We start from the raw sequence: 21,037 nt of genomic DNA, 5'->3' as shown, positions 1-21,037 counted from the left end.
ACCTCAGGGTACCGTATCACCAAATAGAGTACTATACTCTCAGACTGCGGGTTACTTGTGGTTCCTAGTCTTTTAAAAGTCGAATGGAAGGCAGAGCCTTCAGCTTTTCAGACACCCTCTCTACTTTTAACATTAGGCTTAAAATTTCTTCTGACTGTTGGGGCGATCGTGGCTCAAGAGTTGGGAGTTTGCCTTGTAATCGGAAGGTTGCCGGTTCGAGCCCCGGCTTGGACAGTCTTGGTTGTTGTGTCCTTGGGCAAGACACTTCACCCGTTGCCTACTGCTGGTGGTCAGAGGGCCCGGTGGCGCCAGTGTCCGGCAGCCTTGCCTCTATCAGTGCACCCCAGGGTGGCTGTGGTTACAATGTAGCTTGCCATCACCAGTGTGTGAATGGGTGGATGACTGGATGTGTAAAGCGCTTTGGGGTCCTTAGGGACTAGTAAAGCGCTATACAAATACAGGCCATTTACCATTCTTTGTATTATTGTAGGGTCTTCACTTTACACTATAAACCGTCTTGAGGTGACTGTTGTTGTGAATTGGTGCTATATAAACAAAACTGAATTTAAATTAATATTTTAATGATATCTGTGAAACAATTATTGTTTATTATTTTTAACAATAACCAAGAAGTCCCATTCATACCTGAAATCAGTACAAGAAGCAAGTCTTTCTCTGTCAGCTCACTGGCTAAATGCTTGATCATCTCAGCTGCCTTCTGGGCATCAGCATCAGGCAAGTTGTGTTTAGCTCCCTCTATTACTTTGATACGGCTGTTTTCTTTTAGCAGCAGATGGCTGTGATGGAAAAAGAAATATTAACTTTACTTCCTGAGTTAACACTTTAAGTTGCTTTTACCTCTAAATGCATTCGCTTACTCTTTCCCGTGCTGCTGTAATGTTTGCTGAATCCCATGTGGCACGCTTATGACTCCTTTCACTAAATGATCACCCACAATCCTCTCTGCCTCAGCAGCCATTCCCAGCACAGCTTTTCCAAAGCCCACCAAGTGCAGGTTGTGTTTGAGCGTGAATGTGCGACCATCAATAACAACAGAGTCCTCCTTGCGCTTGATACTTTGACGGACCACAGTATCTGGCTGCACGGCTTCCACTGCAGCTGCAAACACTTCACGTGCCCGCGTGTCCATTGACATTTTGCAGAACGTGGGTTTTCTCCTCGCCACAAGACGCAGAAAAGGCTGAGACCGGAACAAGGAAAGAACACGGGCCATTGATAATTCAGTGGATCTGAGCAGAAATGTCCTAAGGGATATAGAAAAATTTTACAGATTTTTAAAGAGAGCACAATTTAAACAAAGCATAAACAACCTGCAAAGGACAAGGAAATAGTCATGTATTATTACTAAGCAATTATAATTAAAACTTTTTCTTAAATTTACTTTGTGTACCTCAAATTCACAATTTTTAAGAGCTTTTTTTGTGTTGTTCAGTCATCACACTTCTTGTAAGTCTTGTTTACGGTCAAGTCTGATGACTGCAGGAATACAGAGGAATACATTTTGCTTAACCATTCTGAAAAGAAAAAGTACTTTACCTTTTTATGTTTATACTAGTTAAAACTATACTCACATAAGTGCATTTAGGTTTGTGTTTTAGAAGATTCACGAGGCTGCCTACCTGTGTAGGTTGCAAATGTGATATGAAGCTGGTGTATTCCTGTGGAAGCCTGCTGTGTTTGGACTCCTGCTCAGAGGTTAGGCAGTGTGGCAACAATCTGGCCAGACACTGGCTGGAGTTGTGTACCTTTGGTGTAATGATTGACTTCAGAGGATCACAGGCCGCATGAAAGTGCTGACACTGCAGCTGCGCATTAAGTCGTTTTTGTTGTATTTTGATTTTTTTCTGCCACAGATTGCATTAAACTCAGTGATACCCATACTTTGTTCAGTGCTGTTAAACAAAGCAGCCTCTTGTGTAATGTATTTGAAAGACACACCCATTTTTAAGCCCTGTAGACATAATTTTATTTATTTAGTAGGGACAATGCAGTTTAACATAGTTCTGATATGGATCATGAAACTGATGTGGTGCAAATAGAGTTTATAGCTATTGCTAAATTCCAACCCTTGTCCCTTGTTGGGCTTTTTCATTCACGATGCAAAAACAAAAATTACAACATTCAGTTACAGAAAACCATAATACACCATGAATACAAAACTACAAGAAATACAGAGTAAAATAAAGTAAAGTAAAATATAGTGTAAAAAAAAACAGAGAGAGAGGTTGTGCATCTGGTTTTTAGGTAGTTTGCTTGTTTTCTTTTCTTTCTTTTTTTACAAATGAGCCACTGGGACTGTGGCATTTTAATGCGATTAGATGTACATGCTAGAAATCCAGACAATAATCACAATATTATATAATGAGATTTTAGACTTTTTAAATTTGTAAAAAACAACAACAACAAACAACAAAAAAAAAAACCTTCAGAAACACTTACAGGCCGTTTTGTTAGGCACACCTCTGCCTTCAGAACGACCTTAATTCTTCATGGCACAAATTCAAAAAGGTGCTGGAAAGACCCTGGTGCACCACAGTTGCTGCAGATTTGTCAGCTTCACATGCATATCTCCTATATCACCACATCCACAAGTTGCTCTACTGAGATCTGGCAACTGTGGAGGCCATTTGAGTTCAGTGAAATCATTGACATGTTCAAGAAACTAGTCTGACAAGATCTGAGCTTTATGACATGGTGAGTTATCCTGCTGAAAGCAGCCATCAATAGATGGCCAATCTTTGGTCATAAAGGGATGGAGTGTCTCAACGTTGCAGCAAAAATCAAGACTTGTGAGACCTGGAAACGTTCTGCCAAACTTTTGTGCCAATTTTGGTGAGCCTGTATGAATTGTAGCCTCACTTTCCTGTTCTTAGCAGATAGGAGTGGCACACACTGTGGGCTTCTGCTGCTGTAGCCCTTCTCCCTATTCTGCTAACCTTGGTTGTAACCAGTGTTCCTTATGTAGTGTGACCATTCTCCCTGGAGTTTTTTTTTCTTCTACAGATGGTTGATGGTTGGGAAAGTCCCAGAAGTCACTTTCTGAAATACTCATACGAGCTCGTCTTGGCACCAGCGACCATGCCACCTAACTATATTTGCCTTAACAAGTAGCAAAACAGGTGTACCTAACAAAGTAGCCGGTGTGGATAACCTAAATATCATGCTACTTGTTATTTCAGTAAATCAAACGCCTACTGGCAGATTATTTTACCCCAGATTATTTATTTACCCCTGCCTGAAATGCAGTAATAAAGTAGAATTCGCCCTCTACAACCAAACTTTAGAGATTTCCTTAAAACAAGCCGACTCATTCATAGAAAAAAAAATAAATCAAAAAAGCACGAGCGGCAGACAGAAGATTTCAATTAATTAATCGTACCATGGAATTGTCTTTCTGTGAGGACAAAGCTGTCGTTGGTACTTTCTTCTTCACTTCTGCGTTTATCCTGCAAACCTAGAGGCTGCCAGATAACGGGAGCCAACTGATAAACACATACGGCTAACGGTATCAGCCAGAAAGTGCTAATGCAAGAAGGCTTCGCTTTTTAAAAACAGACATTTTAAAACAAATTAGACTACAGTAGAGCTTAAAAAAAAAAGACAATAAGCTTTTAACTCCTAAACTGCCTTTGGTAAGCAAACTGCGTGCAAATAAGAGGCTTTTGCTGGCACAATGCAGCTATCGCGATAACAATCTGCAATATCGCGTGGTTTCCTAGGCCCGAGTTTGTCAGGTGATGAATATGCGCGTCACCGACGTGGCGAAGGCGGCGCTTTTCCCTCCTCCTCCTCTCCGCCGAGGACAGAGAAGTATCCCAGGCGGGATTTTGTCGTTCTGTTTGAACTATCCTTCTTTAAGGAAAAAAAAAGACCCCTTTCACATCTCCGCAGCTCATATATTTGTAAAGATTGCATAAGTGGCACTAGTGATTCGGTTTAAATCAAAACGAGGGGGCGCTTACCCTCAGACACAGACAGACCATCATGAAGCTAACGGACAATGTGCTGCGGAGCTTCAGGGTTGCTAAAGTGTTTCGCGAAAACACAGACAAAATTAATTGCTTCGACTTCAGCTCGAATGGAGAAACGATTATTTCCAGCAGCGACGATGACTCGCTAGTCTTGTATGACTGCCAGGAGGGAAAGTAAGAGCGAGTTCCTCGTATTTATTAATATTTTTTACCTTGCTGTTTTTGACGTTAGCTGTTTGCTATGCTAGCTAGCGAGGCCTGTGCTGCACTGCGTTAATGGTCTGCGTAAAATTGTCCGAGTGCAAGCAACATCAAATTAACAATAAATCTGTTAGATTTAATGTCTGCAGTTATGCACTACATTAGCAAATAAATATATAGTCACATTGCTCGAACCAAACCTTTAACATTGAAAGGACTGTGCTCAGTATGTGTGTGTTGAATAAAATCGTATATTGTGGGATGCTATTTTATTCCCAGAACAGTTGATAATCAGTTCCCAGATAATCTATAAATTAAATATATATATGTATATTTGGTAATGAATGTGTAAAGAGGCTAATCCACAGAGTAAATATTTTTATAATCACTTTATGGCAAGAACGCCAGTTTGTTAACTAAATAGAGCCTCTCAGATGTAAACATATGCGGCCTTTTATTTTCCCTTTTTCATAAAACTGTATCTGAAAGGAGTTTAGATGGATTAAGAAGCTTGTGTTTGAGTTTTTCCCACATTTTGTATGACTAAAAATGTACAAGTATGCATTTATCTGCTGTTATAATCAACATTTTTATTTGATTATAACGGCAGGAAAAATTAGTAGTAACTAGTAATAGTAACGCTCTTCACTCGCTGAGATGTTTGTTTACGTCTACTGTTCAGCAGGCTAACAGGCTTTTATCTGACCGCTGAAATGTGGTGGTGCCTGGGTTTGTGTTGATGAACTCTGGTAGGATATACAGGGTCCGCTTATATAAGTATAATCACTGATAAATGTAAAAGCTCATGACTAAATGACAGAGAAATCATTCATTGCTAGGGACTGTGTGCCCTTTTACTGCGTTGTCTTTCTTTTTATTGGTGGTGTTTTTTTGGGAGGGTTTCAATGCAGCAGTTGCTTCATCCCAGATTTTCTCCTATGGGAGACAGTAAAGTTATTTTGTCTTAAATTGATGCAGTATTCAATTCAATTCAATTTTATTTATATAGCGCCAAATCACAACAGAAGTCGCCTCAAGGCGCTTTATATTGTACAGTAGATCGCACAATAATACATACAGAGAAAAACCCAACAATCATATGACCCCCTATGAGCAAGCACTTTGGCGACAGTGGGAAGGAAAAACTCCCTTTTAACAGGAAGAAACCTCCGGCAGAACCAGGCTCAGGGAGGGGCGGCCATCTGCTGCGACCGGTTGGGGTGAGAGAAGGAAAACAGGATAAAGACATGCTGTGGAAGAGAGACAGAGATTAATAACAGATATGATTCGATGCAGAGAGGTCTGTTAACACATAGTGAGTGAGAAAGGTGACTGGAAAGGAAAAACTCAATGCATCATGGGAATCCCCCGGCAGCCTACGTCTATTGCAGCATAACTAAGGGAGGATTCAGGGTCACCTGGTCCAGCCCTAACTATATGCTTTAGCAAAAAGGAAAGTTTTAAGCCTAATCTTAAAAGTAGAGATGGTGTCTGTCTCCCGAATCCAAACTGGAAGCTGGTTCCACAGAAGAGGGGCCTGAAAACTGAAGGCTCTCCCTCCCATTCTACTTTTAAATACTCTAGGAACAGCAAGTAGGCCTGCAGAGCGAGAGCGAAGTGCTCTAATAGGGTGATATGGTACTACAAGGTCATTAAGATAAGATGGGGCCTGATTATTTAAGACCTTATATGTGAGGAGCAGGATTTTGAGTTCAATTCTGGATTTAACAGGAAGCCAAAACAGGAGAAATATGCTCTCTCTTTCTAGTCCCTGTCAGGTCTCTTGCTGCAGCATTTTGGATTAGCTGAAGACTTTTCAGCGAGTTTTTAGGACAGTACATAAACACTTCAGATAAATAGCGCAATGCTCAGTTTTAATGAAATGTTTTTGGTGTGTTTCTTCACTGGCAAAGGGGGTTAAAAGTCCATATGGTTGTTTGTTTGTTTGCAGACCCAAGAGGACTCTCTACAGTAAAAAGTATGGCGTGGATCTGATCAGGTACACACATGCTGCAAACACTGTGGTCTACAGTTCCAACAAAATCGATGGTATGTTGATGCACAAACGTGTTTTTGTAGTTTTTGCTTGGTAGTGTAGTAGGATTGAGGTTTTTTTTTATGTAATAAGATGTCTCACATAGTCAAAAATAATAACAACAGCAGTGTAGGAGTAAACAAGGAGGGATGTTTGTTTTGCATTTAACATTTAACTTATCACATTTAAGGTAAGATTATATGTTTTTTGATGGTTGGCATGGACAGGCTGCTGCATGCCAGTTGATGACTGCTGGATTGCAGAGGTCAGACTGCTCACTTTGGTCTGAGGTAGTTGTTTGTACAGTTTGAGGGTCTGTGATTCTGCCCAATACAGGAGCTAACTGTACAAGTGACTGCCTTGCCCACGGTTGAGTCTTCTCATCAGATCGACCTGTAATAAACTTCACGCATGGAAGACAACATGTTTTGGTTTTTGCTGTTGCTGTTGCTGTTGCTGTCTTGTTTAATGTATAACTTGGCTGTGGGCTTCTCCTTTTTTGATTATGTCTCTGTTTTTCTCCAAGACACTATACGGTACTTGTCCCTTCATGACAACAAATACATCCGCTACTTTCCGGGGCATAACAAAAGGTGAGAACTGGATTTTATTTTGGTTTGAATTGCAGTGTTACATTCAAGGTTACCCTGTTGTAATTTTTTTTTTTCTTTCTTGTTTGTTTTGTGACCAGAGTGACATCTCTCTCCATGTCTCCTGTGGATGACACATTTATTTCTGGCTCATTAGATAAAACAATCAGACTGTGGGATCTGCGATCACCCAACTGTCAGGTGAGTATATTTGGTTTTAGTTAGGTGACCTCCAAATGTTGTTGTACCTCTATGCAACCTATTGTTTTATATTGGAGAAGAGCTGTGTAACTGACACTGGCTTTATCTTGTCACCTTGAAATTTCAGGGTCTGATGCACCTGCAGGGGAAGCCAGTTTGCTCATTTGACCCAGAGGGTCTGATTTTTGCTGCTGGAATAAATTCAGAAATGGTTAAACTTTATGATTTGCGGTCGTTTGATAAGGTAAGAGGCGTTAATTCATTAGAGACTTTTTTTGTTTTGTTTTTTTATTGGATAAAAAGTACTGAGTAGTCACCTATCGTCCACAGGGTCCATTTGCAACCTTTAAGCTTCAGTATGATCGAACATGTGAGTGGACAGGACTGAAGTTTAGCAATGATGGAAAGCTCATTCTTCTCTCTACTAATGGTGGAGCTCTGCGCATCTTAGATGCTTTTAAGGGTGCTGTGCTTCACTCCTTTGGGGTAAGAGACAAGTTATTACAACACAGAAATGTACTGGATAAAATCAAACTCAAGTGTTTAAATATGAAAAATAAAAACCAATCCAGTAAAATGGATTGGACATGTATAACTGAATATACTGTTCATGTACACTCAGGGTTACAACAACAGTAAAGGTGTAACACTGGAGGCTTCATTCACTCCTGATTCTCAGTTTGTTATGATAGGTAAGTTAAGATGACCGCTTCTGTCTTGCTGTTGCCTTAGTGTTTAGAATAAAATCTTTTAATGGATTTATTTGTTAGTTAGTTTGATTTATTTGTAAGTAGCATGTAAATAAGCAAATTAACAGATGTACAGAAACATATCCCTGAATTCTGTCAACGATACATGGCACACATTCTACATTTTGAAGGCCAGATTTACTAACAGGTTGTACCAGTGCAAACTTGATTTTTTTTTTTTTTTCGTCTCTTATTGTAAGTACTTTTAGTGTTAACAGTTTTGTTTTTAACCTTATTGCATATGTATTTGTATGAGTGGCCTTCTCAAAGTGCAAAATGCATGCAATAGAATACTGAATTGCGCAAACTGATTGAATAACCTTTACGACATGCAGTTTACCACTCATTTCCTTGAATACTTAACACCATAATAAAAGCTAGTTTGGTTTTTTTTCTTCTTCTTTTTTTTGTTTTTTTGCAGCTGGAATTATTATTACAAATAGATGGGGCAACTTATTTTTAATAGAGAGACACCTGTGTACAAAAAACACATATAACATGGTTTATTTAATAGTGCCTTTATTACTGAGGCAATCCACTCTTTTATAACTGGAAAAAAATCCTTGATGTCATAATCACACTATCGCAATATCACGCACACACCCAAAGCTAACGCTGCATTCTATTTACCTCGAAAGTCATATGTCATAACTGGGAGTGACTTCACTCTCGAGGTTCTAGGAAAAGTGAGGAAAAGCAGGTTTTGTGCCCAGGCAAGGTAGAGCCATTCATGCATGACAAGCAATACTGCACAGTGGTTGGTGTATTTGCACTTAAAATACCACCGCAGCACTTTCATGGATGGTGTCTAGTCAGTGTTCTGCATATAGCTTATTTAGCGAGTCACAAATACACAACAGTGACTGTTCAGATCACAAGTTTTACATTTTTACTTCTGTTTGCATTCACTGTTGCTGAGTCAGGTTGGTGATTGATCTGCTTGCTCTGACATTACTGAGTTTAATCATAAAAAAATTGAAAAGTCATTACTGTCAGCTTTAGAGGACACAGGTATCGTGGGGATCACAGGGAAAACAAGACTTTGTTTCAAACAGGACCTTAGACTTTTTCTTATATGAAGAAATAAGATTAGGAAAATATTCCAGCCAAAGTTTTCTTAGGTGGAGCCTGTGAACCTCGAGTTTAGTGGATTTCCACAGGTGTTCTACCTTACGACAGTTTCTTTTGGATGTTTGAATTGATTCATTTATCCATGAGGAAAGTTTTGTAAGTGGTATGAAGGCAGATTTCATTGGTGCTACTACGTTAAGAATAAATGAGCACTGTTTATTAAAACATGTAGCAACATCAACATCAGGGCAATCCCTCAGCAAAGATGGATTAAACTAATCACAGAACTTCTGAGCAACATCCTGAGTAATAACTGGCTTTACGATTCTACATTGAACTGGTGATGGGTCCAAAGGAAAACTAAGGTTGAAAAATGCACGGCAATGAACACTCAAATGAATATCAGTAAGACATAAATTACTGATATTAAGGTTAGGAGAGAAAACAACATCCAAGGTGTGGCCTTTTGTGTGTGGGGAGCCAGAGACATATTGAATGAAATTAAGCATTAGTTAAGTATATATAGAGTTAGAAACTGTGTTACAGTTAGTCATCCTGTGACACAGCTCAGGACCTCAAGTTTCTCTCTCTCTAAATCTTTAATAATTAAAGATAAAAAGTATGAAACTAGAGAGAAACGCACCAGCAGGATGAGTAGGGCGATAAATTAAAACAGTAAAATATGTTTGATGAACCGACCTTGACTGTTAAACTTTTGCCTACTCACTCTTGGACTTAAAACATTAATATATAATATACACCACCATGAGTTTGTGTATGTCTGATATCAATCTCATTGATGCATCTGGTGTCTTTATTTTATTTAGTTTGGAAATAAACAAATTGTCTGTCTACTGGGATAACTCCGATCAGGAAGTGGTCAGTCTGTCAGCCCTTGTCATTACAATAAGTTTGTTATCTATTAAGTCGCCATTTGCATAGCGAGATCATCACTCTCTATGCCAAGCCTGGAAACCCACCGATCAGCCACCCAGCTGTTCAGCCAGGACCAGGAGTTAATGGATCTATGAACTCCAGTTCATAGATCCTCTCTCAGCAAGAGTGAGCACTACAGAGTGAATTCAAGGGGCCCAAAGTGGTAGAATTGAGCTTGCTTTTAGCCTTTTTCCATTAGTACCTACTCGGGTCAGCTTGGCGAGGTTTTTAGGGTTTCCAATTAGGTCATAGTACCTGGTTCCAGCTACTTTTTTAGTACTTACTCGATTGGGGTTCCAAGCGATCCGAAAATGAAATCAACAGACTTCATGTCACCAATTGGCTAGTCAGTGGCGTCACACTGTTTGCACTCTGACAAGCACTGGTTCGGACAGTTCCTGATTCAGAGTAGTGTGCAAATTGTTTTTTTTGTTTGTTTGTTAGTTTTTTAAAAATATGTTTGTGAATAGGTGATTGGGGGTGTTCGTGACACCAAACACAGATATGTGTTTGTGTGTGCGTGCATGCAATAAGGATCCTCCCCCTTTAAAGAAAAAAAGGGGGGAAAAGGCAGAGTTAAGTTCACAGTACGTCAGTCAATAATAAAATAATCAAATACACCTTTTAAACTATTACAGTACAGTATTTAATAATGTTTTGAGACCAGACATTGTAGGTAAATGTAAAAATGGTGTATCAGTAATTGGTCAGATTGTCAGTTACAGGCTTGTCATTGCTAAGGAGGATCATCATGAAAGATTAATTGATGAGGAAGGAAATAATCACCTGTGAACTCACAATCAACAGACTTCAAGGTGGTGGTGGTGGTGGTGGTGGGGCACACATATAAACACTAACACCATAACCAAAAGTGTAGGTTCTACACTGATCTCAGGACTAGCAGAACAGAAATGAGATTTGATTTTGCACTAAAATCCACCTTAAATGAAATTAAGACAGTTGTTAAAACAGTGTCAGATCAAAGGAGACAGGCTGAACGTTTGTCACATTTCTGCACACCTGTTTCAGGCTCCGAGGACGGAAAGATCCACGTGTGGAACGCCGAGAGTGGAATGAAGGTGGCTTTGTTAGACGGGAAGCACACGGGCCCGATTACCTGCCTGCAGTTCAATCCGAAGTTCATGACGTTTGCAAGCGCATGCTCTAACATGGTCAGTGGAAGCAGCAATGTGGGCTTAGTTGAAAAGACAACAGCCCAGAGAATGTAGCTCTGCTTGGTCTTAATTTTTATACTGGGGTTGAACTGTGGGATAGTTACCAGTATCCATTTATTTAAAAGAAAAAGCCTGTTTATTCTTTTGTACTGCTGGCACACAAACGGCTTCATATTGATGAAATTTAACCAGAATTGTTTATATTTAATCTTTCAGGCATTCTGGCTTCCCACCATTGATGAATGATGATGGGAAGCAGAGTAACCAGCAGGGGTCATCGCAGTCAGCTCTGTATGGACCTCAGAGGAAGTGTGAAAAATCAGATGAAATTTGTAAATAATGACTTTACACAAATGATCAGTTGTGCATTCTTTTTTTATAAATGTTTTTCTATTTAACATTAAAGAGTTTCTAAGAAGTTGGTTTTTGTTTTTTGTGTCTGTGATTTTTAAATGAGTTGGATTTTTAGAATGGGAGGGTTCCACAATCACTGCCTACTTTATAAGGTAGTACCGGGTTGGAGCCCCTCTTTGCCTTCAGAGCTATCTTAATTCTTTATTGCATCAATTCAACAAGGTGCTGAAAACAGTATCACCAGAGGTTTGGGTTCATATTAAAAAGACGACGTCACACAGTTGGAGCACATTTGTCTGCACCACATCCTAAAGGTGTGGAGGCCAGTTTAAACCAGTTTGAGACGATCTGAGCTTTGTGACATGGTGTGTTATAATCCTGGAGGCAGCTATCAGAAGATATGGTTACAAAGGGATGGACATTGTGTAGCAGCAATACTTAGGTGGGCTGTGGTGGAGGGGCACCACCAGGAAATATTTTGCAGTCTGCTGGTGTCATCTGCTTCAAGGTTTGAAGGTGATGTGTGTTCAGACATGCTCTTCTGCATACCTTGGTTGTAATGAGTGATTATTTGAGTTGCTGTTGGCCTTCCTGTCAGCTCAAATCATTCTGGTCCTTCACCTCAAGTATCTAAGAGGTGCATTGTCATTTTGTTTGCTTTGTACTAGTGATAGCTGTGTGGGAAAACCAGCCTGTCTGTCAACAACAACAAAACCACACTCAGTCTCTTAAAATTACCTTATCCATTCTGATGCTCACTGTAATCTGCACCTGGTCGTCCTAACCATGTCTGTGTGCCTAAATGCATTGACTGGCTCATTAGATATTTTTGTAAATGATCATTTGAGCAGGTGTACCAGTCATGGCTGGATGAGTGTATTAAGATATATATTTACAAAAGTATGACTTTAAACTCACTTAACAAGGGTTTTCTTTGGCGTGTTTGTCGAGAAGGACAGTTCAAATAGACACAAGGAAAATTTGTTGAATTTGATCGTTTTTCTTTTACACAACATATTTTATGAGGTATTTTATGATGTTTGCACACCGTACTGGCAGAATTTGAGCTAGTGCGGGGCTGGGTTTTTATTTTTTCTGTCTCGACTTTGATTTAGTGAGATTGACTTTCAGGTGTAACGTGATGTAGCACAAACAGCTGGAGATATTTTTAGCCTCGACTTGTCAGATTTAAAATATGTTTCTCAGACTAGGAGTGTGCTGTTGGCGTGACCAGGTATTTTAGAGCTACAAAAACATCTTTCACAATCTGTGCTAACAGTCAAGGTTGATAACAAGAAGCTGAACTGTTGTGTATACTTTCTGAGACATTAATGGCCAGTTTTTCACGCTGTAACTCAAATTGTTTATAATATTTTGTTGTTTTTGTGTTAAATTCTAGTAATAGGTATAGCATTGGTGTGGTTCACTCCCACATGTGTTAATGGTAAAACAACAGCATCCTACACAGTCCTGCATTGTGACCAATAATTTGCCCGCAGCAGTAAATATTTAAGTTTTTCTTTGTAAAAATAACTTCTTCAGTCATTCAGAAGTTGGTAATCAGGTCTGCAGGTCATGCTCTCGTGCTCCACTGCTTGGTCTTGGTGTGCGGTGGGCTGTTCACAGGCCGGTAGCTACTCAGTGGGAGCTAAATTTAGGAGAGGTGATCAGGTTCTCTCTCTCTGTGTGCACATGATACTGTCCTAGTTACTTGAGCAATGTCCCGTCTCATATTGTCGCACACTCTCAACAAACCCAGACGCACACTGATCCTCTTCTTCAGGAGCTCTGTCCTCGTACTCATCGATTGAAGCGAAGGACGTGTACACGCCGGACTTTGGTTGGACTTAAATAATTTTGGCCTGGTCCTGTGGAGCTTCCACTTCTGTCTCCTGCTTCTGTTTCTTCATCCTGTTACAGCCAGCCCCTGGCGGGAGAGAAACACCGCTGACCCGCCATGTTTCTTGCACTTGTGGTGACACCAGAGTTGAGGCAGTTCTTGGCCAGGGCAAGAGGTGGAACAGTGCGCCTCATCAAGGTGCGCATCCAAGACGGTGAGTGACCAAAGATAGTGTAGAATGGAGATGCCGGAAAAAATAACCTCAAGAGGACCGACATTTTATCATTTTAAATCAAAACATTTTAAACCAAGTGTTAGTTTTTGTGTGTCTCTTTGAACACACCAAAAATCTTCTGTTAAAGCGTTTGTCTCCTTTGAAACTGAGCTACAGACGCAACTAAGATTTCTTCTTCCTTCATAAACAAATTGTTAGTTCTATTTAATGTTTAAAAATGTAAATCGCAGTATTCTGAAGCCTGAGGTGATGCCTTTAACTGGTTTGTCTGACCACCAGCTAAACTGAGATGAAGCACAGGATGATTTTAGTTGGAGAAAGTGATGAAAAGAAAAATGTAAGCAGTTGATCATTTGTCTTATTGCTAGAGGGCTAGATCAGTGACGTCCCTTTGTGACCACTAATCATAGGTTATCTCCCTGATCATCTATGAGCAGGTACACTTTGTTTCCTGTAAAGGACTCCTTTTTTTTTCTTAGAGGCCAGGAGGGTCGACAGGCCTCAAAACATTTCAGCAGGACTTTTAGAATTACCCTGAAATCAGCAGTAAATGTGTTCCTAACGACCTTCTGGGTTTTTCATAGCTCATGATGGTTTCTCAGATCTTCAAGTCATCTGTGGATGAAAGCAAAAAACAAACTTGGGAATTGCAACACACCGTGTCTGACGTCTAGGAAAACCAGACTGTTGGCAGCTGTTGTGTGACAGCAGTCACTCAGCGTGTCAGCTGAGCAGCTTGTGGAAACAGTCAGTTAGGCAATAGGTGTCCGGGTGGCTGATTATGGAGGCAGACAGAAATGTTCATGATGTGTTTACGCCTTGTTTTTGGTATCTGATCAATGGCACGCTGTAATTTGATTCAAGGTGAATGCATTCTGGGACTATCACGTTGAATATTTGGAGGGACACGGATGTACAGACTCAGCAGAAGGGCGTCAGGCCTGTTTTACTTCCCGACTAAAGCGTTTGGATGACTCCGTGTGCTATTTTGAAGTGACGTGACACGGTTGCACACTGCTGCAGTAACCATGTCACCGGTCTCCTCTCATGTTTGTTCCAATGTCAAAAAGAGAAACACGATCATTCAAGCGGATTTCATCACTGCTGCCTCAGGAGGCCACACAGTTGTGTCCTCTGTAGTGGTGGTGGAGTCTAACCAGTGAGTAGAAAAGACGAGGCCCTCGACCTACGAGTGGATAGTTTAAATGCAGTTTTATACTAATATGGATCTGTGGAGATGGGAGAGACTGGCTGATGGAAAATATGTGCGTGCAGAGCTGGAATGCTTTGCAGCTCAGAATAGCAACATGCCCCCAGAGACGGTCAGGAAATCCCCCTGCACCCCTGAGCGACATCAGACTTTGGGTTAATGTGTGCATTTCAGAGCGTCTGTCGCTGCCACGAACAGATTTAACCCCCTATCGTTGTGTCAGTCAGAAACGAAGCCAGAGATATTTTTAGCTCACCGTTGCTCTTCTCGTTCTTTCTCCACAGCAGTTGGGGCTCTCAGAATCACAATAGTCACGTGGCTTTATATAGGATGAAGTTATTTAGTCAGCATGATTCCCACATCCAAGTTTTGTATCAGGAATTGCTGCTTTTCTGTAATATGACCTTTCTAACCATCTTAGGAAGGAAATAATGAGCGTGCTTTTCACGGTTTTCTCTTTCTGATGACAGTGGATGGCTTCAGACAGCACATTTCTGAAATTTTACAGACCAAACCATTAATCTTTTCAGTTTAAGTTCTAACTGACTTTTCTTCACATGCTTTAGTTGTTTATAAAAAAAGCTCTCTAGCTCTTTAAAAATGAGAGAGACGTGATTAGAAATGTAAGAAGCAATTCATCTCTAAGAAATTATAAAGCAACTGTTACACAGACCTGAAAATGAGTTGTGTTTCAGAAATGTTGGAAAGTAGCGAAAGAGTAAATATTTGGTCTGATGTAACGTTTCTCATGTACCATAAATAGAGAGGCACCTTCTGCTGTAGCATGCTGCTGAATAATTAGCCAGCAACAAGTGAGGTCAACTTCACCCTCATGCTTTATAATCACAAACAAGAATCCTTTGTGTAAATTTACTGCGAGTGTGGGCTACAGCGTCTGAATGTGCTGCGTGAAGGCCGTGCTGAGGTATGTGATGAGTAGTGGTTGGATTTTCAGAGCAGCTGGTGCTGGGGGCCTACAGAGAGCCAGAGAAGAGCTGGGACCAGGATTATGATCGCTTTCTGCTTCCTCTCCTCGATGACCAGGAGCCCTGCTACATCCTGTACCGCCTAGACTCCCAGAATGCACTGGGCTACGAGTGGGTCTTTATTTCGTGGTCTCCAGACCAGTCTCCAGTAAGAAATACCAGTTTTCTTTATTCTGTGCCCAAAAAAATAAGTCACGTGAACACAGAGTTGCTGAGCATTTATGAGAGGATGTATTGCTCCCGGTAGAGGGTAGTGACAGACTGAAGCAGAGGTCACAACATCCTTTTAACTTAAATTTTGATATTGATCCGATACCATGCATCAATTCTGTCATGCTAGTATCAATACCAGCACTGGTATCAATACTATTGATATTTGGATCAATTCCGCCACCTCTAAAAATTAACCCCAATGACCTGAATAATTCTATATAGACATTTGAAGCATAGTATTAGGCCTTTAGTGAACATGAAACACAGCTAAGTTTAATAACATGAAATACAATTTTAAAAAGCTTTATTTACAAAAAAAGATGCCTAATTTGTGAAAGGCTATCTCAGTGCTAGGAGATCCTAGCAATAAATGAATAGATCCTCATCGCCATTAAACTAACTCTGCACTGTCTGTGATCATTCTTGCTTCTTTATGTGGGCCCACCTCTTTAACATAGACTCCACACTTTCAGATTTTAAAGCTGGCACATTCATTTCCCTCTCTGACGGCTGCAGGTGAAACAAAAGATGTTATATGCTGCCACGCGAGCCACAGTGAAGAAGGAGTTTGGCGGTGGCCACATCAAATACGAGCTATTTGGCACAACCGAAGTGAGGACCAGCTAAATTTATACCTCTCCGATGACATGTTTTAGCGGCGTTTGTCTCGAGCTTCCTGTAAAGGACTTGCTTGTTGTGCTTTCACACTAGGAGGACATCTGCTTGCTGGGCTACCAGCACCATGTGTCATCCTGCTCAGGTCCTGCCCCGCTCACATTAGCTGAGCAGGAGCTCCAGAGGATCAAAATTACAGAGGTAAAAGGTCAACATGCTTTCAGGCGTACTGTCGTCATTGCAACGCAGCTTTGCATGTGAGCTGCTTCTTCTGAAACATGAGTTACAGACTGCTTGTTTCATACATTGAACTTATAACTGTTGTGGTTGTCTTTTCAGGGCCGGGTTAAACAGGTATGTGGATGAACTCTGCTGTAATACTGAATGAATGTGATTTAGTGGTCATACCAACTTATCACTTCTGCAAAAGTCCTGCAGCCACAGAAAGTGTTGCTATTGAACATATTGAACACTTTGAGAATTTTTTTTTTTCCAGAATCTTGAAAACACAGATGCCCCTCTGCTTGCTGCCCTCTGCAGGTGACGACAGAGATCAGTGTTGAGAGTAAGCACCAGACTCTTCAGGGCCTCGCGTTTCCCTTACAGGATGCAGCCAAAAGAGCCCTACAGCAGCTCGCCCAAAAACGCATCAACTACGTGCAGCTGGTGAGCCAACTTTAGCTCATATTTCAGAGTTACTTAAAAAGTAGTATGAGGAGTGATCTTTTAGCGTGCATTTGTTCACTGTGTTTCAGAGGCTGGATGTAGAGAAGGAGACAATTGAGCTGGTCCACTCTAACCCGACAGAAACTCGAGATTTGCCCTGCAGAGTTCCCAGAGACACTCCCAGATACCACTTCTTCCTTTACAAACACTCCCACGAAGGGGACTACCTGGAATCTGTCGGTATGATACTGATCCTTGCACTCTGATAATCCTCCTGCATTTTGTTTCTGTGGAAAGAGAGCTGTACACTCACTGGCACTGACACCACATTTATCATGGATATTTATTGAAAGCTTTTAGTATTAAGATTTAAAACAAAGCTACACTGTGTACAAAGACTGTGAGCAGTGCAACCAAATACTGATTCTATTTGTGGAGGCTAAAGTATACAGTTTAATGAATCTTAAATATGTATTTATTAACTCTCATAACATTTCCCTGTCTCCAGTGTTCATATACTCCATGCCAGGCTACAGCTGCAGCATTAAGGAGCGGATGCTGTACTCCAGCTGCAAGAGCAGACTATTAGAGGAAGTGGAGAAAGATTACCATTTGGAAATCGCTAAAAAGGTATAACAGATGGAAAGATAGGGGGATGGTGGGTTGGCATATTAGATAACATTGTTTCATAATGGGTTGAAGCTACTGCTGAGATCATATCATCGTGATCATTGTTTTTGAGTCTGGTGGTTTTAGATTCAGCATGTTTACTTCATTTTAAATCCTACTGGTATACATACATGCAGGATTTAGGATTTATTCAGCTGAATTATCTCATAACTGTTAAAAAATAAAGTATACTGAAGCAGTAATTTTCTTTAAGATGATAAGACTTTACCACCTCTGGGGCCTCTGAAGTCTTGACTACAGTCTTGATGGAATTTCTAAGACTTCAAGCTGAAATGTCTTTAATGAACTTCTGAATACAGCCCGTTTTTTTGGGGGGGGGGCTATTTTTTGCAGTTGGAGATCGACGACGGAGATGAACTGACGGCAGACTTTCTGTACGATGAGGTCCATCCTAAGCAGCACACCCACAAACAGGCTTTTGCTAAGCCCCGAGGCCCTGCAGGAAAAAGGGGACACAAGCGGCTTATTAAGGGGACAGAAGAGGCCGTGCAGGACAGCTAGTTCTGTCTGCAGATCCTGGACTTCCCCTCTCTTCCTCCAGACCCATTAACACCTCATTAGGACAAGGGGAACATGCACAGTGATGCCTTTCCTCTACCGTTTGTGTGCTGAAACAATTGTGATACATAGAAAATGTGTTTTTAGTGGAAATGTTCTGATGAATTATCTTGAATGTGCCTCTCTGGATCAGTTTACTACAGACAAAGAGCATTCAGAAAGATAGATAGTGATTTTATTTTTATTTTTAAAGCAAATCTGTTCTTGAATTATATGAAATAACTCTGCAGTTTACATTATAATACAAAAGGACTGAATTAGAAATGCATGGGGAAATGTTTCAGACATCATCTTGCCTCCAGTACAAGTTTTGTATCAACCGTGTTTGTAAGAACAGTCATAATTAAAAAGAGGGGAAAAAAAGTGACATGAAAAGAAATTCAAAATAAAATTTTGTTTATACTGTGGTATTATTTACACTTCAGGGTATTTCCACTCAGCACTTTTCATTGAAGAGAAGTCAAGCTCCGGCTTTTGAAAGACCTCACTGTGTCACGTTAACTAGATAAAAATCAGTTCAGCTTGAGCTCTGACCTGTGTATTCATACCATGCAAATCTGCATCCAAGGCCTGCCGTGAAGACTTGGTCAAAAGATTCATTTTCATGGCTGCAGTCGCCTCGCCTGAAGAATCAGCCTGAGGATTACGAAGAAACCGTAAGCTTTCTTCATAATCCTCCTCCACTGTGTCTTCCGCACGCCTCCACAAAACACAGGGCCACTTTATCCCATCTATTACATTGTTTATATTGTTACATTGTTACTCCTGAGTGGAATGGCTATTCTAATATAGGTCAAGTTTTCTAGTAACAGAATTTACCCTAATTAGTAGATGTAATGCCTTTGATCATACTTTCACTACCATGAGCATCAGCATGACTTACAAGGAAAGGGTGCTGCTGTTTAACAGGTGTGTGTGTGTAATGCTTATTTAGGGCAATCTTGCAAATAATTAACCACAGCTGAGGAAAATGTCATTAGTTTTTGTAGCAATAAAAAAACTTTGACACTAAAGATACTTAAAGGAACGCTGACCCGCCGCACTCCAAACTGTTCACGCATTTTAGACAAATTCCCAAAAGCCAGCGTCGTGGTGTCGCAGGAGGAAAAAGTCCAGCAGACGTTAAGGTTCTTCAGCTTGGATTGAAGCGGTGGGCAGACTGACCGACCAACCTCTCATTGCCGTCCAACTTACCTACACCAAAGCACTGCTAATGTCTTTTAAACATTGCATCAGCATATTCAGGGACATGATTTAGTTTTAATGAAGCCAACCTTGTGTTTTCTCCAATGTAACACATTATCACATTTATTTGGAGAAAGAAAGAAAAATCCACAAAAATAATGCCAGAGGAACAATTTCACAGCTTTGGTCGGTTAAATCTACTAAATCAAACAGTTTAAAAAAAAAAAAAAAAAAAAAGCAAACAATTTCTCTAGTCAGCGCCTGCCAGCAGTTCTTTTCAGGACTGTTTCTCTGAACAAATGTGGATGCTCAAGGTTTTTTTTTCTCCCAACGCAGCACGGATGAATTTATGTTGCTGATTCCAGGCAAAGCTTTTCTCAGAATCCTTTTGAGTCTTCTTTTCTTCAGCTGAGTGCAGGACAACAGTTATTCATTGTTTCCGAGACATCACTCACCTACTAAATCATTGCAAGTTCTGGGTATGCGCCGCGTTTTCTAGTGGTGGAAGTATAACCAAGTACATTTACTCAAACAATGGACTGCAGTACAAAGTTTAGATACTTTCAACTTTTAGCCCACCACATCCCAGAGGGGGAATACAGTGCTTTTTATTTGATTGCACTTACGTGGCAGTCATAGTTCTTTTAAAAATAAAGATTTTCACCAAAAAAACATGTAAGGAACTTGTGAAATTTTATGTTTTTTGTGAAAAGATGTTTTACAATTAGAGCTGACAGGATTAAATGTAAGCAAGAAATGTAAATTAAATGTAAGAAATGAGGGAAGTTATCAGATTTCCTTTAAGAATGCAAAGCTAAACAATCACTTTTAATGGAACTGAATCAGGAAGAAAAAGGAGCTCAACTTTAGCAAACTACAACTGAAAAATCTTGCTTTTACACACCTGCATGAGTCATGTATGCTCTTGAGATCCTTCATCGTCATATGAAGGCATTAAATGCAGGCTTTTTGCACCTTATACTTCATTCTGCTCAATAAAGTCTTTTAAACTTTGTTAAACTTAATTATGAGGACATACTTTCAAAAGTAATGATGCTTAGGAATTTTCTTTTTTTATATCCCAAATAGCTGGGATATATTGACAATGCACACCAAACCAGAGCTGGGGTCTCATGAGGATAGGATACTATAAAGATATTCTCCACATCAAGGACATTTCAGTTCTTGTGCATTGTGACAATGTGTGTAGTCAGATAGCATTTTTATGGCCTGATACTACTTCATATTAAGGATCTGAGCTTTGCTCAAACAGGAAAATTATATTTCGTACACACATATGCGATTGGCGTAGGGCGTTGGTTTGAGGAGCTATTGCTGATAAGCATGTTTGTCCTGGAATGTGAAAATTAAGAGGTCATTTACAGCTGGAAATTATTAAAATGAATACATTTGTGAACAGGTGGCAATGCAAATTTATGACAATACTGCACATCACGGAAAACGAGTACACAGAGCTAATTTGTTAAGCAGTGTAGCCCCAGACTATCAGATTTATTGATGCTTACTGGCAGACT

The 21,037-nt window shown here is 40.3% G+C and overlaps 3 protein-coding genes across 8 annotated transcripts in view; 2 read left to right on the top strand and 1 right to left on the bottom strand.

Annotated features, from left to right (window-relative positions):
- The window catches only part of glyctk (glycerate kinase), a 6,018-nt gene extending 2,341 nt beyond the window's left edge, over nucleotides 1-3,677 (bottom strand). The window contains exons 1-4 of one of the 5 annotated variants that reach the window (XM_005453477.4): nucleotides 1,641-1,938; nucleotides 1,412-1,497; nucleotides 879-1,265; nucleotides 646-797 (exon numbers count right to left, since the gene is read on the bottom strand). In XM_005453477.4, coding sequence (XP_005453534.1) covers nucleotides 646-797; nucleotides 879-1,234 — 508 coding nt within the window. In that variant the 5' untranslated portion in view covers nucleotides 1,235-1,265; nucleotides 1,412-1,497; nucleotides 1,641-1,938. Of the gene's footprint in view, nucleotides 1-645; nucleotides 798-878; nucleotides 1,266-1,411; nucleotides 1,498-1,592; nucleotides 1,939-3,400 lie in introns of those variants that run through there. The other 4 variants (XM_005453475.4, XM_005453478.4, XM_005453474.4 and 1 more) reach the window with 4 other exon arrangements.
- Nucleotides 3,678-3,803: 126 nt separating this feature from the next.
- On the top strand, nucleotides 3,804-11,372 carry wdr82 (WD repeat domain 82). Its single transcript, XM_003448310.5, has 9 exons — nucleotides 3,804-4,166; nucleotides 6,145-6,242; nucleotides 6,755-6,821; nucleotides 6,920-7,019; nucleotides 7,147-7,263; nucleotides 7,350-7,505; nucleotides 7,642-7,711; nucleotides 10,805-10,947; nucleotides 11,167-11,372. The coding sequence occupies exons 1-9, from the start codon at nucleotides 4,006-4,008 to the stop codon at nucleotides 11,194-11,196; spliced, it is 942 nt and encodes a 313-aa protein (XP_003448358.1). The 5' UTR covers nucleotides 3,804-4,005; the 3' UTR covers nucleotides 11,197-11,372.
- A 1,468-nt stretch (nucleotides 11,373-12,840) lies between these two features.
- twf2 (twinfilin actin binding protein 2) lies at nucleotides 12,841-19,739 on the top strand. Of its 2 annotated transcripts, XM_003448386.5 has the most exons (9): nucleotides 12,842-13,358; nucleotides 15,545-15,723; nucleotides 16,305-16,400; nucleotides 16,500-16,604; nucleotides 16,743-16,757; nucleotides 16,944-17,069; nucleotides 17,159-17,309; nucleotides 17,578-17,699; nucleotides 18,093-19,739. In XM_003448386.5, the coding sequence occupies exons 1-9, from the start codon at nucleotides 13,262-13,264 to the stop codon at nucleotides 18,258-18,260; spliced, it is 1,059 nt and encodes a 352-aa protein (XP_003448434.1). In that variant the 5' UTR covers nucleotides 12,842-13,261; the 3' UTR covers nucleotides 18,261-19,739. The 2 variants fall into 2 exon arrangements, with proteins under 2 accessions (XP_005453537.1, XP_003448434.1); XM_005453480.4 differs by lacking the exon at nucleotides 16,743-16,757 and having other exon boundaries at nucleotides 12,841-13,358.
- Nucleotides 19,740-21,037: the final 1,298 nt, after the last annotated feature.

Source organism: Oreochromis niloticus, linkage group LG5, assembly GCF_001858045.2.
Source record: "Oreochromis niloticus isolate F11D_XX linkage group LG5, O_niloticus_UMD_NMBU, whole genome shotgun sequence".
Lineage (NCBI taxonomy): Eukaryota > Metazoa > Chordata > Actinopteri > Cichliformes > Cichlidae > Oreochromis > Oreochromis niloticus.
Note: the sequence above shows the minus strand (reverse complement) of the source record. Positions and strands in the feature narration are given on the sequence as shown.

Excerpts from the sequence above, each read along its gene's own strand:
- wdr82 (XM_003448310.5), top strand. The coding sequence starts at position 4,006 with ATGAAGCTAACGGACAATGTGCTGCGGAGCTTCAGGGTTGCTAAAGTG. Across the intron at positions 4,167-6,144 it reads TATGACTGCCAGGAGGGAAA|ACCCAAGAGGACTCTCTACA; the intron begins GTAAGAGCGAGT and ends GTTTGTTTGCAG. Across the intron at positions 7,020-7,146 it reads TGCGATCACCCAACTGTCAG|GGTCTGATGCACCTGCAGGG; the intron begins GTGAGTATATTT and ends TTGAAATTTCAG.
- twf2 (XM_003448386.5), top strand. The coding sequence starts at position 13,262 with ATGTTTCTTGCACTTGTGGTGACACCAGAGTTGAGGCAGTTCTTGGCC. Across the intron at positions 13,359-15,544 it reads CAAGGTGCGCATCCAAGACG|AGCAGCTGGTGCTGGGGGCC; the intron begins GTGAGTGACCAA and ends TTGGATTTTCAG. Across the intron at positions 17,700-18,092 it reads ATTTGGAAATCGCTAAAAAG|TTGGAGATCGACGACGGAGA; the intron begins GTATAACAGATG and ends TATTTTTTGCAG.